The 19,790-nt window shown below is 36.1% G+C and overlaps 1 protein-coding gene across 6 annotated transcripts in view; it reads right to left on the bottom strand.

Annotated features, from left to right (window-relative positions):
* Positions 1-19,790, bottom strand: part of CCSER2 (coiled-coil serine rich protein 2) — a 187,400-nt gene that overhangs the window by 29,548 nt on the left and 138,062 nt on the right. For all 6 annotated transcript variants that reach the window (XM_045569345.1, XM_045569350.1, XM_045569349.1 and 3 more), the window contains 2 exons: positions 11,237-11,323; positions 3,143-3,232 (listed from right to left, as the gene is read on the bottom strand). In XM_045569345.1, the coding sequence (XP_045425301.1) occupies positions 3,143-3,232; positions 11,237-11,323 (177 nt within the window). The remainder of the gene's footprint in view (positions 1-3,142; positions 3,233-11,236; positions 11,324-19,790) is intronic.

Raw genomic sequence — 19,790 nt, forward strand, 5'->3', positions numbered from 1 at the left:
TGAACACATGTCTTCTCCAAAGACTGCTGTATACAAGTTGTGTAAGTACTTGCACAAATTACTTCTTAGTCTTAGCTTCTTCATGCGCAGGAAAAGAGTGCGACTGACACGATTTAGGCCAAATGGAGGTTTCTGTAAACACTTTGAGGGCTGGGACTCCAACTTCTTCACATTTACATTTCCAAATTAAGACAGTGCCTGGCAGGGAGTACGCACATGAATATCTGCTGAATAAGTGAATATCTGCTTTTCTTCCTTTCCCCTGTTCTAATAATTTGTTTCTTCCTCTTATTTCCTATTGGTTCTCTACATCAAAGATCTCATTTATAGCCATTAGGTGATACAAAAATCCCTTTGGACAAATCTATGAAGAAAATTTACATTGGGCTTGATACATTCAAATTTCCATTGCTCTGCTGCTGTTGGTAGCCAACCACTATCCTTCCTCTGGCAGGTTCTGACTGAAGTGTTTATCTTATTTTTTTCATATTTCTTTCCACCTCCTAAATGGCTGCCAACAAGTTCTATAGACATTCCTTCCCACTGCAGCCAGATTTCTTCCTTCACGTCTAAGAAATGTTCAGAGGAAATGCCCACATTTGCCTCATAAATCTCTGAGGTGAATTCTATTATACAACCTTCAACTGATTGAGATAGTGTCAAGAGGACATTTAGATTTCCTAAAATATTACAAGAAGTGGTGATGAACAAGACTTAGATTATAACCTTCTCAAAGGCTTCGCCAGATCAAAAAATTTTTTACTTACACTCAGCATGGAGATATTTAATATAACATGCTTTAATTCCCCAAATTACTGCCTAACAAATTAAATGTTGCTAAAGAAGAATCACACTGCATCTCCACATCCCATCATCAAAATCTTGTTTAAGTATGTTGGGTTCCTGCTAAAAAAATAACATTTAGAGTAAAGTGTAACTTTTTTAAAAAGAAAAGAAAATCATTGTAATTTCAGTAAATGATTTCCAAAATAATGTATTTCAAATAAATCCTAAAGAACAGAAAAAAAAAATTAGAAAAAAACTCAGTATTTAATAATTGTTACTTAACTAAGTAAATAAATATATAACTTTTTAACTAAATAAATACAACTACATAAACCTACTTTTCCAGTAATTCTTAGATTAAAATTTTGAATTCTACCTTAAAATCATCTTTAACACTAACTTTCACTATTTTCCTAAACATATGTCAGTGTTCCAGCTGAAATCATGTACTTACTATTGCCTAATTGTACCTTCTACTTCTTTGCCTTTACTTGTACTGTTCCTTTTGCCAAAGATATCTTCCTATTTTAATCTGCAAAACCTCTCATCCTCCAACATGCCTCAGTGTGCTTTTGGGGGAGAGAACCTTGAACTAGCATTCAGAAGTCCTAAGTTTTAGTAATAGCTCAGCCATTTATTAATTACAGAACCTTTAATATTCTATTTAATCTCCCTGGATATTCTTATCTACAAAACAAAGATATTATATTTAGCCAGGTGATTCCTATAGTAATAGATAACAGGGAAAGCTAAAGTTTGGGTCTATTAGGGTGTAAGCCTGGAATATTGACCTTTACTTAACCCAAGATCATAGTAAAACTAAGTCAGGAATATATTCCAGAATGTAATGAGGTTGTTTTGCACCAGTTATTTTTGTCTGGTCAGGAGGCTGACTAATACCCAGTTTCCAGAACAATGAGGTTGAGGGAGTCAGGACAGATATAAAGACTTTCATGAGGATGGCAAAATGGAACTTCTCATGCTTAATGGAATCACCAATCTATTTAGTAGCACAGTCATCAGAAGGCACAAACATCCCTGTGGGGAAACTAGAGAAACCTGGAAAGCCCAAACCTCCGTCCAGAATCAAGGGGTACAATCTTTTATTTTCTGTCTCCAAACAGATGAGTTTCTACATCCTTTAACATTAAAGAAATAAAATATCATCTCTATTGGCAGTTTTTGCTTTCTATGATTTAAACACAACCTTCACCTTCTTCACCCTTGATTCTTTCAACTAGACTTTCTCAATCCTTTGAACCTTATAGATTTAGTTCCTTTAATAAGTACTTATAAATGCAGGAACCATTATTTATCTGTGTATTTCCTTCCCCAAGTCCCCATTTCTACTTAGAGAGCCTAATACCCGAGATGAGAGAAGATCGTCAAACTTTTTTTGAATAAATTAATTTATACCATTGTACCTTATACAGAACACACACAAAATCATGACTTGTTAGATGAATAGAAACAAAATAACTATTTTATAAACCTTAAAGCCCTATAGCCAAGTTCTACAAATTGGATTGTTCATTGCATTACCCACTGTATTTCCCTGTTCATTTGCGTTACTAGGAATCCACTTCTAAATACAAAGCAAAAGAAGAGTCAAGGCCAGCTTATTAGGCATTTTCTTCATAAGAAATGTCTATGAACTAGACCCATACAATAGAATAATGTTGGCTGATGGCCATATGATGATTCTCTGGCTCAGGCACATCATGAACGGAGTTCAGATTAAATGATCGTCAGGGTATTTTTAGTGCTAAATACGTTTTGAGATATAACATTTTTGAAAAACAACAAACAACCATGGAATACAAAGTTATTTTCTACTGTTTAGAAGAAACCATTCCCTAGTTCTGCCTAAATAATAGCCTTTACTATCTGTATCTTTACGCATTTATATTTCCTAATATCCTCAACATTTGAGTAATTATAATAATAAAACATATGTGAAAAGTTTCCCAAAAAAGGGGAATATGCTACATCATATATTTTCAAAGTATCATATGCTGCTAAAGTGGGGTGACTGTATACTGGACTCCTGCTTACTTTTAGACATGTGGAAATATTCTCTCATAAGTACATGCAATGAGAGAAGTGTAGACACTCAAAATGAGCTACAGTGTGCAGAATGGAAAAGCTATTAAATGCACATTCGCTTATATAAGACACACAAGAGAAGCTTTAGAAAGCACATAAACACCTAAGAGACAAGCAAAAAACAACTTACCTAAGAAAAAAATTAACAGCCATGACAGATTCAAAATTATTAGAGATTAGAGGAAAAAGCGTGGAATACAACATAAAAATAGCAAAAGACAGGAGAGGAGGTTAAGAACACATTACTCACAGGAATTCTTCTCCAAGGTGTTTGGGTATATTTATCAGCATATGTGCATTTTTCCTCTTTAGATTTTTGGTGGTTGATATACTGAGTTGCCTAAACAAAAACAGAAATTTTTACATAGGTTTAATTCTGGACATAAACAACAACAAGATAATTAGGGGCTCTCATAGGGAGTACAAAACCAAATTAACAAAAAAAGTCACACACTGCAAAATAGTTCTGGCTACTGTTCTGAAGAAAAAAAGTGACTACAGCAAACATCAAGGCCTTTTCAGTAGTCTCTCATCCTATTCAGGGATTAGGTTCAAGAATCAGCCGGTTAAGGCTAGAATTTTAAATAGTCCAAATTACTCTTGGCAATCTTTTATGTTGTTGGTAAAAAACACTGTATATGAGTTTATGTTTATCAATACATATGGTATTAAATATATGGATGTAGAATATATACAGTGATATACAGCACTAGACACAGTAGCTCACGCCTGTAACACTAGCACTTTGGAAGGCTGTGGCAGGAGGATCACTTGAGGCCAGGAGTTCAAGACCAGCCTGGGCAACATAGTGAGACTATGTATCTACAAAAAATGAAAAAATTAGCCTGGCATGCTGGCATGTGCCTGTAGTCCTAGCTACTTGGGAGGCTGAGGCAGAAGGATCGCTTGGCCCCAGGAGTTTGAGGTCACAGTGAGCTACGATCGCACCACTACACTCCAGCCTAGGAGATACAGCAAGACGAGAGAGAGAGAGAGAGAGAGAGAGAGAGAGAGAGAGAGAGAGAGAGAGAGAGAGAGAGAGAACACTGCAAAATTTATAGTATTTCCCTAACTTATATGGTACTCCAGTCACTGTAGCATTGCTTTTTTTGTTTGTCATATCCTGCTTCTACTTCTTAAAATCACATTGCCAGGGTTTTCAGTCATAATTCAATATTTCGTGAAAAAATGATTGCTTTGGCATATTTTGACATAATTGTATCAAAATTTTTTAAAGCATTTTCCTATTACTGAATTTTGTACATGAATTATAACTTTACATTATATAGTATATACTATGATTAGCATCTTTGTGCATAGATATTCATCTGGATTTCTGAATATTTCCTTAAGACTGCTTCTCCAAAGTGGAATTACTAGGACAAAGGGTATGATTAGAAATGTTACTTTGATAACAAGAACTTCAAATAAGCCAGTCTGTCTCTTTGCCAAACTATCCTCAGTACATTTGGGGCTACTGTCAATGTGGATTCACTGTGAGTTTTGAGTTTCAGGAGCCTAATAATTGCAAATAAAGTGTATCAGTCTCATTTGCTTCTCTACCACTTCAGGAAAGTTTTTTTTGCTGAATAGACAGGTACAGACATCTCTTCACTTGAAGGCAGTGGTTCTCAACCGTGGCTGCATGTTAGCATCACCTGGATCGCACCCCAGAACAGTTTAATATGAATCCCTAGGGGAAGATGTGGGTGTCTCTTCCTTCCTTCTTTTCCTCCTTCTTTCCTTCCTCCCTCCTTTCCTTCCTTTCATTCGTTTCTTTCGTTCTTTCTATTTCCCAGCTAATTCTAGTGTGTGTTCAGCTTGAGAACAACTGTTTTAAAGTAAAAGAAAGTTTGGTCAGCTTGTAGTAGCCAAATAAATTTTAACTGTTGATGTCTTAAGTACCTTTGACCTTTGCCTTCTTAGGAGTTGGATTTGCTTCTGATGATGGTTATACTTCAAGATTAGGGCTGATGAATAAAATATAGGAAGCTCAGTTAAATTTGAATTTCAGGTAAATAACAAATAATTTTTTTAGAGAAAGTATGTCCCAAATATTACATGTGATATGCATATATTAAAATTTATTGATTGTTTATTTGAAATTCAGATTTAACTGGGTCTCCTATATTTTTATTTAACAAATCTGGCCACCCTTATCATGGTTATACTTGAAGATACATCTGATTTTCTGCAGCATTCGTCCCCCTCCTCTTGCTGAGGATTGGTACTGGTACTTCCTATTTTATGAAGAGGTTTCTGTTTATAGTAGGTTTAGCCTCAAATTCTTTCTGCCCAGTTCAGAAAGTTACATTTATCAACCTTCTGAAATAAGTCCACAAAAAAACTTTCAATACACTACATAAGGTCTTTGTGAGCTCCTTGGCCCATCCTGAAGTGTGTTGTGAGAAGTTTTTACTTGGCATAGGAGGCTCCTAATGGCCATAAAGTATGTAATAGCCTCTTTTGAAATTTATTTTTTATTTTTTTAGAGACAGGGTGTCTTCCATCACCCAGACTGGACTATAGTCATGTGATCATAGTTCTCACTGCAACCTTGAACTCCTGGGCTCCAGCTAACCTCCTGCCTCAGCCTCCTAAGTAGCTGGGACTATAGGCATGTACCACCACGTCCAGCTCATTTTTTAAAAATTTTTTGTAGAGATGAGGTCTTGCTATGTTGCCTAGGCTGGTCGCAAACCCCTGGCTTCAAGCAATCCTCCTGCCTAGGCCTCCCAAAGTGCTGGGATTACAGGTATAAGGCACCGCATCCAGCCTCTAGCACAGTTTTTTAAATGCATTTTTGATAAGACTCTACTGGACATTAAATACCACCAGTCCACATGACAGGTTGTCTAGTCACATGTACAGTGCTAGGAAGCCTCTTTCATGATGTGTCGACTTTATTGGACTGAAATATTTTGAAGGGTCTCTGCCCTTTGACAAGATCCCTATAACCATCTCAGTTCACGAATGAATTCTGTACACATGATCCCACTCAAAACATACTCATTTATACAACACAAAGTAATATACTTGTATAAACTCTGGTCTCTCAAACAATCGTCAAATTCAAAAAAAGAATGAAAAGACTGATAAAGAGAATTCCACCTTAGTGTGAAGCTGGAAAATAACCATATTATTTGTTAAACAACCCCACTGGAGAGAAATATACTTTCTTGTAGGAAAACCTAAAAAATTATTGATTGTTGCATCAAGTTAAAATAGTAAGTTTCTATTTTGAAAATATTTACCAATTACCAAATTTTTTATTAATTGCAATTAGATCATTCCAATTTCCTTATACAAAATAAAATCTAGTTAAAAATAAAAATTTCTATAGTACAGACATATTTCCCATTCCCAAGAAAGAGGATAGTTACTGAAACAAAATTCAACGTATAAGCAAATCAACTTAAAGCCTCTTGGAATTCAGTGCAATAGGACTTAACTTTTCACATATATTGGAGATATATAAACAAGAGAAAATAAAAAAACACTTATCATAAGGCAAGCACATTACTATTCTATTCTGACCATGGTAAGTCCAGAAATATAGGTGCTCCTCAATTTATGAAGGGGTTACAGCCTGAAAAATCCATCATAATATCATTGCAAACACACTTTCAATTTATATTTTCAATTTATGTGGCTTTATTGGGACACAACCTCATTATAAATGGAGAAGCACACTGAATGCACATAGCTTTTGCACCATCATACAACTGAAAAATCATAAGGGGGACTGACTGCAATTTTGTTTCTGTGGTCAATATGTTGACACATACTGAAAAATAATATTTTGCAAATATATGAATTTTCCATAATTTGGAAAATCTAGTTTATAATACCACTTCAACATATTTAAAATGACTACCATCTTTCTTTTCCTCTTTTTTTTTAGAGATAGGGTCTCACTCTGTTGCCCAGGATGGAGGTGCAATGGCATAATCACAGCTTACTGTAACCTTGAACTCCTGGCCTCAAGCGATCCTCCTCCCTCAGTCTGCCAAAGTGCTAGGATTACAGCTGTGAGCCACTATGCCTGGCTCATCTGCTTTCTTTATTGCTGACAGACTGTATTCAGATGCTCACCTTCTATGTAGTTTCATATTCAGGGAAATGTGTCCTAATCCTTTACTCCAAGGAGGTAGATCTTGATTAGTCTAAACCAATTTGGTTAATCCTAGTACACCTATGCTTAGTAAGGGACAAGTAACCCAAATCTAGCCAATAAAACACAAAGGAAAAGTCTAGGGTCCTTCTGAGAAGGTATTCCTTAATTTTAAAAACAGGCGCTACAGATAATAGGCCCTTTACCCACCCTTGGGTATTGCTGTGTGACAATGTGACACACAGAGCTACAGCAGACATCTATGACCATGAAGGGACAACCAGGAGGATTCAAGAAAACTCAACCTAGAACTTCAACCATTAACCAAATGACCAATAAGTAACCATGGAAATGGAGAGGACCTATACACTTTCTTGTTATTTGAGTTTACAACTGTTCTTATTTCTTAAGTCACTTTTAGGTAGGGACTTTTACTTGAAACTTAAAACATCATAAGATATGCATTGCTTTACAGCAAGTCATTAAATGAGAATTACTATTTATCATGCAGCCAAGGGCCTAGCATTAGGTAGTTTATATATGTAATTAATTTATTAACAACTATCGCAGCCCTATATGGTCAGTATTATTTTTATTATTCCCACTTATAGAAGAGGATTAGGAGAGATTACAAAACTTCCCTCCGAGAACATGGCTATTAAATTTTAAGTCAGCATTTGAACCTGGATCTGTCACGATTTTCAAATATTCTTCACTGATGGCCCACTTAACCTGAGTTCCACTTTCTATGTCTCCATAAAGAAAATTCTACACTAGTAATTTCACAAGATTATTCTGAGGATTCAACAAGTAAATGTATCTAAATTAACTATTATTTAACTAGTATATTGAGATGAAGATAAACAGGCATTCTTAGCATTTTAGAGTAAGGTTTGAATATTCAAACCTCTATATCTTTCAGTTAAATTCTTGGAGCACTGCAATCTGATTTTATATCAACGTATTTCACATATAAAATTTGAATTTAACAATTAATAGTGTCACTTTATTTCTATGAAAATCTGCATGCAAACATAGGTTAGAGGTGAATGTATTTTTTTAAAAAAGATTTTTTAAAAAAATAAAAGGTTAGAAATGAAAAGGAACTTTCAAATCATCTAGAAAAATCTCCACATTTTGGATAAAGAAAGCTCTACAGAGGTGTGAAAACAGCCAATGTCATTCAGCTAATTAATACCGGAGATAAGAACCTAATTCCTCATCTATGGTTCTTCTGACAACTTATTCTAATTTTAAGAAAGTAGTTTACAGATGTAAAGAAAGAAAAACATTAAAAATTAAAATATTATAGGAAGGCAATTTTAATTTTGAGAAATGTGAAGAATGCTGTTACTTATCTCTACTTTCAGGGGTTTATAGCCTTTTTAAATTATCTTGATTTGAACAAGTGACTTTCTAGAGTTCCATAACTAAACTTTATACTATTAAAATCTTTCTGAATGATTTCTAATTCCCTACTACAAAAAGAACACATGGCCCCTTAAAACTCATTTAGTAAGACATTCACTTCCCAGAGGATCACTGTTTGCAATGACAAGCAGTGAATCTTCTCTAATCTTCTAAATTTATGTTGAGAAAACCATAGTAAATGTTAGTCTCTAGGTTCAAGAACAGAAACTTTCAAGTAAGTTTCACAAAGTTCTCTTGGTACAGGCTGCAATTCCCCTGCAATCTGTAAATGGGCTAATATGATTCTGATGTGCTTACAGAGGGAATTTCTAGCTGAATGTGCTATGGCTTCCCAAGCAATGTGTAGGAAAACTATGCACAGCACATAGAAAAACAGGTGACAGGTTCCTATATAATAATTATGATTTCTAGCTTAAATATACCAAATACAGAGAATTTCAAGGTATACATTGTTAAAGATTAATGCTTTCAATTTTCTTTCTTTAGGAATCTCTTTGATATTTCTTAAATCTTTCTAAAAATTATTTTCAAGGTGAGATATTGTTCAGGACAATTGGCTCAGTCTTGTCAGTAAATTAAAAGGGACAAAAGGGACATTTGTCATGCACTATCCTAGACTGGATTCTAGTCTACACAAATCAAATGTCCAGGATGTTTTGGGAGATCTGAATATAGACAAGATATTAGAATATATTATGAAATTACTATTAATTGCTTAAAGATGATATTATTTCATCTAGGAGGAGACCTGTTTTTACTTTTTAAAGATGCAGGTAGAGGTTAAAAAAACACTTTGTTAAAATTTTTCAGCACAAAAAGATTCATCTTTAATTATTTAATCACATATCAATATAAAATGACCTCTTTTCATAATTCTTTCAGCCTTAAATTTACTTTTCTAATTTTAATATTGAAACCCCAGTATTTTTTATGAGAATAATTTTATTCTGTGTCCCCCAACCTTTTATGTTCAGCCTTATTAGGCCATTTTACTTTAGCTAAATCTCTTTTGTACAAGGCAAGTTACTGGATTTTCCTTTAAATCCTCAAGAAAACTTTCCCCAAAGACATAGGACAATTTAAAATTACTATTATATCTGCTACATTTGGTTTAATTTCTGTTACCTTAGTTTTGCTGTTTTCAGGTTTTCCTTGATGTTTTTCTACTTTGTCTTTACTTTTATTTATTGCAAGATACGTTATTACGACCTATTAATAACTATCTTAAGGCATTTCACAAACAGTATCATAATCTAAGTATATTAAAAAAATAACTTGGGATACTGATTTGTAGAAGATAAAAAATTCAGTACTTCTGACTTCCTTCACCATATTCCTACATTCTTCCTCAAACTTATTTAATTTAGTCTAAATATTTTCCAAAACTAATAGTGAATTAAAATTTTTAAATTAAAATTTTTTTATTTCAGAAAAATTAAAGATTTATAAATTCAAATAAATTCTAACATTTGAATAACATATAATTTATGTTAGATAAAATAATGACCAGTAAGTGTTCTCCAACTAATGGTCTACAAGTTTATTCCACTTAGTTTCTCTAAAGCTCATTTCTATTTCACCACTCATTCACTTTAATCTTTACTTCCTTGTTCTTAAGTCATTTCTTAATTTCTCTCTCAAGTATTTGGAATGCATTGTTAATTGGACAGCATATTTTTCAAGACATTAGAGACATTACCTTTGTATAGAAATAAAAATTTGTGTAGATATAAAATATGAAGTTCATAACCTTTTTTCTAAAGTGCACAAGGCACAGTATCTTGTGCTCTGTAATACATTTTCGCAGAAATTGAAGCTTACTTAATTTCCCATTGCTATCTTTTATTCTGAAAGCTGTCTGGGTCCTTGTATTAGCTTTGAAACACAAACATTAGGTCTTATTATTTTCTTTTTCAGTTTTGTATTTTGTACGACCTGAATTTGCAATATTAGATTATTCTTTATTCAGATTCATAAATTTTCTTTGTAACTTTAATCATAATATGTGATCTTTCTGTTCTATTTATTTATGAGCTGAATCTCTGATCTGACCTCAGTGGCTCAGAGTTCAGTATGTTATATCTCTTATATTCTAGTTGAGATTAATATTTCCTACTGCTAAATTGCCTTGCTAGACCAAGATATGCTTCTGACTTCCAACAAAGATTTTCTTTTTACTGTTATGACTTTTAGGCCATTATTTTTTTTATCATGGCCTTTTATATTACTATGAACTAAATTATAATTAAATTTAAGACATCATACATATTTTCATATGAGGCTAAAATTTGAAATTATAACAATTATAAATTATAAAGATTCAAACATGACTCTGAGGGATCATTCAATATCACCAACAGGGAAAAAACATTTCCTGGGAATATCCTTCAGTCCGAGAGCTCTATAGCTACCAAATACTGAACACCCAGTCTCATTCTGTTCACAGAGGAAGAAAATACCCTGTTCTCAATTCACCAGTACTCATTTCTTAACACATATATGAACGAAAGCCATTTACCCTGCATCAACAAAATGAATGTAAATCAGTGGATTTTAAATACCCCAACAGAGAGGCCACTGAAAATGGATCAACAAAGAATTTTTCACATTGAATACTTAATATTTACACTGAAAGTTAAATCACATGCTTTTATTAAAATGCATAAAATCTAAAAATACAAAAGTACAAATTTGAAAGCCAAAAAAAAGTCAAACTCTAATTTCAGCTAAGTTTTATAAAAAATATATATTGCCCAATTTGAAAAGCTTCCATTTGACATATTATACTATAATACTCACAAGCTGATGTTCTAATAGTTGGATTTTTTCATCTTTTTTCTTTATTTCTTCTTTAAGTTGTTTTATTTCATTTAACAAATCTTCATTCTGAAATGTTAAAAAAATTTAAGATGAAGTATTTAAAATATCATAGTAAGAAGATGAAGTATTTAAAATATCATAGAAGAAGAAAAATCAATGCTGAAGACCAAGGAATGAATGGACCATTCATTAATTTAGGAGGGAAAAAATCCTCTATTAAAAAAAAATTAAAGACTTCTTCTAATGGAGTCTGACATGTAGAAAATGAACAATAACGAGAGCAACAGCCAATATTCATTGAGTACTTATTAGATATCAGAAACTAAGCATTTTCAGGTATTAAGCATTTGATCTTGACCACACCTCTGAGGCAAGAATTCTTATTCCTTTTTCACATCTAAAGAAACTGAGACAAAGGCCATAGAGTAAAATAAATCATACACAAAACATTAACTTCAGCTAGATTTCAAGAGATGCGTAAGAGTTGCCTGTCAGAAAAAACACAGGGCAAAACAAGCAGAGGGAATTGTATGACTTAAGGCATAGAGGCATTTCATGGCTGGTTCAGAAATCAGCAAAAATACAAATGTACCTTCCAAGGGTAACAAGGGAAATTCTTTTCCCATGAACCATTTTTTGAAGAGCACTACCTGAATCAAAAAGAGAATACCTTGTCAACTTCATTATGAAAAATGCCTGATATTATTAAATGGAAACCAACTGTCAAGTTAAACAGGAATCCAGTTACATGCCCAAAGTGTTAAGTATTATTACCTTACAGTTAGTCCATTTTGTGCACCACTATTCAACTACCCAGAAATATATACTGAAGAAGTAGTATAAGCAAAGAAATTAGAATAATATGTGAATGATATATCTATCATATCTCTCCAGAGAGAAAAATATGCAAGCATTGAGTATAATGAGTTGTTACTGGACAAAGTATGTCATCTCCTTCAGATACATTGGCCACAAAAAATATATATATTGCAGTTTAACAAGAGATCAGAAATAGACATTTTGACATGGGGGGGGGTTCTGTGATGGCAGAGTGGAGGTGACCTCCTGGATTCGTGCTCCTGGAGAGGAAGGCATGGATCTCGGCCTGCCACAATGCTAGAGGATCGCTCCCCCACAAGAACAGCGGTGTGAATCCATGGAGAATCAACGTGGGACACAAAGAGCAAGAAAAGACTGAGGTGAATGAGAAATAGGATTGCGAAAATCTGGAGAGTGCGAGAGGGACAACAGACAGCCGAGTGCAGGACGGCTGTTCCCGCCTCACCAACGAACGAGGCGGGTTCAGCCCCACAGGAAAGCGGCTTGTTCTCCCCACTGACCTCCACACCCACTCAATTAGGGATCTGCCTGAAGTCAGTGCAGAATCACCACGGGAGACGTGGAGCTCTGTGGACAGGTGACATCAACGGGAAACAGCTTAGACTCTAGGGGATCTGGGGGAGGGGAAGAGCTGCGCTAAGGCGAAAAGCAGCTAAGGGTCGCCGAATTACAGATTTTTTTTTTTTTTCAGCAGCCCTCTAGCCGGGGAGCTACTGTGGGCTTCTGTGCTCGCCAGGCCCCCGACTCTGGTGCCTGCCGGACCCTGAACATTCACCCCCAGCGCGGGGGATCTGCGGGCGGGCAGTCACCATCTTGGGGTCCACAGCCTAGCCGCTGCAGAGCCATAGGGTGCCTGGCGGCTCCCTTGGAGGCTCCCTCCCCTAGTCGGTGAACCCAGGCTAAGAGCTGGGGCTTTGTATGAACTCTGTGGACAGGAGACATCAATGGGAAACAGCTTAGACTCTAGGGGATCTGCGTAGGGAGGACGCTTAGAGGGGGAGGGGCGGAGCTACGCTAAGGCGAAAGGCAGATCGGAGACACCGAATTACAGCTTTTTTTGGCAGCCCTCTAGCCGGGGAGCTACTGTGGGCTCCTGAGTTCCCCAGGCCCCCAGCTCTGATACCTGCCAGACCCTGAATATTCACCCCCAGCGCCAGCGATCTGCGGGAGGGCATTCACCATCATGGGGTCCACAGCCTAGCCGCTGCGGAGCCATAGAGTGCCAGGTGGCTCCCTGGGCGGCTCCCTCCCCTAGTCCGTGGACCCTCTCTAGGAGCCCCGCCCTTGTGTGAACACTGAGTGCTTCCCCAGACGCGAGAGTGTGGAGCCTGGACCTTGGGGACATTGGGCCAGGGCAGACCTTTGCCCGTGGGAGCTGCAGCAGCTGGGGCGCTGAGCGAGCGAGGGTACCGCCCCTCCCCCTAGGCAGTGTCTTTCCTGCAGAAAGAGGCAGAAATCACCCCTCTAAAGGAAGAACCAAAATAAAAAGAAAAAAAAGAGAGAGAGAGACTTTCTGCCTGCAACTAGTGTGAATCCTGCCTGCTAACTGAAAGTCCACAACACAGTGACTTAACTCACCAAACCGGTCTTAGGTCAAACCAATCCTCTGGGGCTGGACCCATAAGAAGCAGCCCCCCAACTGAGGTAGAAAAAACTCTAAACAATACACAACAGTCTCCCCCTCTTGACAAAGGAAGCAACACACATAGATTGCTTCACAGCCTAAGAACAGAGTACAAGGCCTGCTGCTAGCCAGACTAAAGCTATAAGATAAAGATCTAACCATAGATCCAGATGGGAAGGGCTCAGCAAAAAAACACGGGGACCACAAGGAATCAAACGGAAATCTCGCCCCCAAAGAGAAATACCAGCTCTCTACCAATTGACACAAACCAGATTCAAAATACCAACATGTTACAGGAAGAATTTCAATTATGGATTATAAACAAGCTGAATAATATACAAGAAAAAATGGATAACCAACACAAAGAAACCACAAAAAAAATCCAGGATTTGGAACAAAAATTCACTAAAGAAATTGAAATATTGAAGAAAAACCAAACTGAACTCCTAGAAATGAAGAATTTATTCAGGGAGCTACAAAACACAGTGAAAAGTATCAAGAGCAGGGTAGATCAAACAGAAGAAAGAATCTCAGAGGTTGAAGATAACTCTTTCCAATTAAATAAGTCGGTCACAGAGATAGAGCAAAGAAATAACAGAAAAGATCAGAGTCTACAAGAAATGTGGGATTATGTGAACAAGCCTAACGTGAGAGTTATCAGCATTCCTGAGAGTGAAGAAGATAATAAGCAAGGGTTGAATAAACTATTTGAAGATATAATTGAGGAAAATTTCCCAGGCCTTGCTAAAACTCTAGATATACAGGTCCAAGAAGCTCAAAGAACCCCTGGGAGATTCATAGCAAATAGGAAAACACCATGCCACGTAGTCATCAGACTGACCAAAATATCCACTAAAGAGACCCTTCTTCAAGCTGTAAGAAGAAAGAAATAAGTAATATACAAAGGAAAGCTCATTAGAATTACACCAGATTTCTCAACTGAAACCTTACAAGCAAGAAGAAGTTGGGGCCCCATTCTTACTCTTCTGAAACAGAATAATGCCCAGCCTAGAATCTTGTACCCAGCTAAGCTCAGTTTTCTATACGAAGGAGAAATTAAGACATTCTCAGATAAACAAGGACTGAGGGAATTCACTAAGACAACACCAGCCCTCCAAGAAGTACTCAAAAGAGAGTTACACACGGACCAGCACAAGAAAGACCCACAAATGTAAAACTACTCAAGAGCAAAAGATCAAATTCCAGCTACCACAATGGCTCAAGAGAGAAAACATACCAATGAAGTTCTACCCAACAAGATGAACAGAAATCTGTCCCACTTATCACTTCTCTCAATAAATGTGAATGGCTTGAATTCCCCACTCAAGAGACATAGACTGGCCCAATGAATAAAAAAACATAAACCAAGTATCTGCTGTCTTCAGGAAACTCACCTAACCTGCAAAGATGCATTTAGACTGAAAATAAAAGGATGGAAATCGATATTTCAAGCAAACGGTAGCCAAAATAAAGCTGGTGTGGCAGTTTTAATTTCCAATAACTTAGTTTTTAAACCAACAAAAGTAACAAAAGACAAAGATGGTTATTATATACTGGTGAAAGGCACAATTCAACAAGAAGACATAACTATACTTAATACATATGCACCCAACTTAGGCGCACCCAGATTCATAAAGCAAACCCTACTTGATCTGAACCAAATGATAGATAACAATACTGTAATAGCTGGAGACTTTAACACCCCACTGACAGTACAGGACAGATCCTCCAAACAGAAAATAAACAAAGAAATAATGGACTTAAATAGAATGCTAGAACAAATGGGCCTGACTGACATCTACAGGACATTCTACCCAATGTCCACTGAATATACATTCTTCTCATCAGCTCACAGGACATTCTCTAAGATTGACCATATCCTAGGACATAAAGCATGTCTTAAAAAATTTTAAAGAATAGAAATTATACCATGCATCTTCTCAGATCACAGAGGAATAAAAGTAATAATGAACCCTAACAGAAACTCTCATTCCTACTCAAAGTCATGGAAGCTAAACAACCTTCTCCTGAACGATTATTTTATAAAGGAAGAAATCAAGATGGAAATCAAAAGATTCTTTGAATTAAATGACAAAGGAGACACAACTTATCAAAATCTATGGGACACAGCTAAAGCAGTCCTGAGAGGAAAATTCATTTCCATAAATGCCTATATCAAAAAGACAGAAAACTTACAAATAGACAACCTAATGGATAGACTCAAAAAGCTGGAGAAAGAAGAACAGACCGACCGCAAACCCAGCAGAAGGCGAGAAATTATTAAGATCAAATCAGAATTAAATGAAAAGGACAACAAAAAAACCATAAGGGAAATTAATAAAACAAAAAGTTGGTTCTTTGAAAAGATAAACAAAATAGACACACCTCTGAATAGACTAACCAAGAGCAGAAAAGAAAAATCTCTAATAACCTCCATCAGGAACATGAAAGGAGAAATCACAACCGATGCCACAGAGATACACGATATCATCTATGAATTCTACAAGAATCTTTATGCACACAAACTGGAAAATGTGGAGAAAATGGACAAATTTTTAGAAACACGTAGCCTACCCAGGTTCAACCAGGAAGAAATAGAATTCCTGAATAGACCAATATCAAGAACTGAAATCCAAACAGCAATAAAAAACCTTCCCAAAAAGAAAAGCCCTGGTCCAGATGGGTTCACACCCAAATTTTACCACACATACAAAGAAGCCCATCCTACATAAACTATTCTCCAATATTGAGAAGGATGGAATTCTCCCCAACATGTTTTACCAAGCCAACATAACATTGATACAAAAACCACGAAAGGATGCAACAAAAAAAGAAAACTACAGACCAATTTCTCTTATGAATATAGATACAAAAATTCTCAATAAAATCCTAGCAAATCGTATCCAAGTGCTTATTAAAAAAATAATCCATCACGACCAAGTGGGCTTCATCCCAGAGATGCAGGGGTGGTTCAACATATGTAAATCTATAAATGTAATTCACTACATAATTAGAAGCAAAAATAAAGACCATATGATCCTCTCAATAGATGCAGAAAAAGCAGTTGACAAAATTCAACACCCTTTTATGATAAGAATGCTTAACAAAATAGGCATAGACAGGACCTACCTAAAAATGATATAAGCCATATATGACAAACCCACAGCCAACATCATACTGAATGGGGAAAAACTGAAAGCAGTCCCACTTAAAACTGAAACCACACAAGGCTGCCCACTGTCCCCATTACTTTTCAGCATAGTATTGGAAGTCCTTGCAAGAGCTATCAGGCAAGAGAGCAGAATCAAGGGAGTCCAAATAGGGAAAGAAGAGATCAAATTCTCACTCTTTGCTGATGATATGATGTTATATCTGGAAAACCCCAAGGATTCAACCAAGAGACTCCTGGAATTGATTAATGAATTCAGTAAAGTCTCAGGTTACAAAATCCATACACACAAATCAGAGGCATTCATATATGCCAATAACAGTCAGTCGGAGAACCAAATTAAAGACTCAATACCCTTCAAAATAGCAACAAAGAAAATAAAATATCTAGGAATATATTTAACTAAAGAGGTAAAGGACCTCTATAGGGAGAACTATGAAACACTGAGTAAGGAAATTGCAGAACATGTAAAAAGGTGGAAAACCATACCATGCTCATGGATTGGAAGAATCAACATTGTCAAAATGTCTATACTATCCAAAGTGATCTACAGATTCAATGCAATCCCTATTAAATTACCAACATCATTTTTCACAGATATAGAAAAAATAATTATACACTTTGTATGGAGTCAGAGAAGACCCCATATAGCAAAAGCAATTTTAAGCAATAAAAACAACATGGGAGGTATTAATTTGCCAGACTTCAAACTATACTACAAGGCTGTGGTTCTTAAAACTGCCTGGTATTGGCACAAGTGCAGGAACACAGACCAGTGGAAAAGAACAGAAAATCCAAATATAAAACCATCCTCATTTGGCATCTAATCTTTGACAAAGCAGACAAAAACATACTCTGGGGACAAGAATCCCTATTCAATAACTGGTGCTGCGAAAATTGGATAGCCACATGTAGAAGACTGAAACAGGACCCACAGCTTTCACCTCTCACAAAAATCAAATCACGGTGGATAACAGACTTAAACCTTAGGTGTGAAACGATTATAGTTGTAGAAGAAAATGTAGGAAAGACTCTTACAGACATTGGCCTAGGCAAAGAATTTATGAAGAAGACCTCTAAGGCAATCACAGCAACAACAAAAATAAATGAATGGGACCTGATCAAATTAAAAAGCTTCTGCACAGCCAAAGAAACAGTCACGAGAATAAACAGACAACCTACAGAATGGGAAAAAATTTTTGCATACTACACATCAGATAAAAGACTGATAACAAGAATCTATTTAGAACTCAGGAAAATCAGCAAGAAAAAATCAAACAACCCTATCAAAAAGTGGGCAAACGACATGAATAGAAATTTTTCAAAAGAAGATATAAGAATGGCTAACAAACATATGAAAAAATGCTCAACATCCCTAATCATCAGGGAAATGCAAATCAAAACCACAATGAGATATCACTTAACTCCAGTGAGAATGGCCTTTATCCAAAAGTCCCAAAACAACACATGTTGGCGTGGATGCGGAGAGACAGGAACACTCATACACTGCTGGTGGGACTGCAAACTAGTGCAACCCCTGTGGAAAGCATTATGGAGATACCTTAAACAGATTCAAGTAGACCTACCATTCGATCCAGCAATCCCATTATTGGGCATCTACCCAAAGGAACAAAAGTCATTCTATGACAAAGACACCTGTACCCGAATGTTTATAGCAGCACAATTCACAATTGCAAAGATGTGGAAACAACCCAAATGCCCATCAATTCATGAATGGATTAGTAAATTGTGGTATATATATACCATGGAGTATTACTCAGCTATAAGAAATAACGGTGATATGACATCTCTTTGCTTCTCCTGGAGAGAGTTGGAACCCATTATATTAAGTGAAATAGCCCAAGAATGGAAAAACAAGCCTCACATGTACTCACCAGAAAATTGGTTTCCCTGATCATCACCTAAATGCACATTTGGGAATGATACCAATTGGATATCAGACTGAGGTGGAAGGTGGGGGGAGGGGATGGGTGCATGCCTACATGATAAGTGTGTTGCACACTGTCTGGGGAATGGTCATGCTTGAAGGTGCGGACTCAGGGAGGTGGGCGGGGAGGGGATGGGGGTATAAATATAACTACATGATGTGTGCGATGCGTACTGTCTGGGGAATGGGCATGCTTGGAGCTCTGACTCGGGGGGATGGGCGGTACATGGGCAACGTATGTAACCTGAACTTTTGTACCCCCATAATAAGCTGAAATAAAAAAAAAAAAAAAAAAAGAAATAGACATTTTACAAAGGCTTATCATATCACATAAGTATCCCAAACAATAAGGAAGAAAAGATTTTTAAAATCCTGTTATGTATTCTATAATTGGGAAAGACATTATTACATATAAAAAATGATTCCCAGTCAAATTTTAAAAGTTTAGACATTTAAAAAATTCACAAATCAAGACAGAACGATGGACTGCAGATCATGAAAGATACATCTCTTAGGATACAGTTAGAAGGACACAATTCTAAGCTATGCAGCAAGTGAAGTTATTAAAAAATGAAAGTACATATTTGATTATATAAAATCTTAAACCATCTTAACAATTAATATTAAAGTTAAACGGTGGTGGAAATCCATGCAAATATGATAAAGGACTTATATCTCAAGTACACCAAGAGCCTATCCAAACATATAAGATCATTTTCAAGGCCCAAAAGGACAAATAGCCAGTTTTCACAAACATATATACAAAATGGGTAAAATGTTCTATTTGACTTATTAAAGAAATACAAGTTAAAATATCAAAGATATTGCTTTACAGATATTAAACTGGGGGAAAACACCCAATGTGATTAACAAGATTACAGGAAAAAAAAAACAGTACATCATCAGACACAGCCACTAACCTTTCTGGACAAACATATCATATGTATAAGAG

The sequence above is a fragment of the Lemur catta genome, chromosome 14, assembly GCF_020740605.2.
Source record: "Lemur catta isolate mLemCat1 chromosome 14, mLemCat1.pri, whole genome shotgun sequence".
In the NCBI taxonomy this organism is placed as follows: domain Eukaryota; kingdom Metazoa; phylum Chordata; class Mammalia; order Primates; family Lemuridae; genus Lemur; species Lemur catta.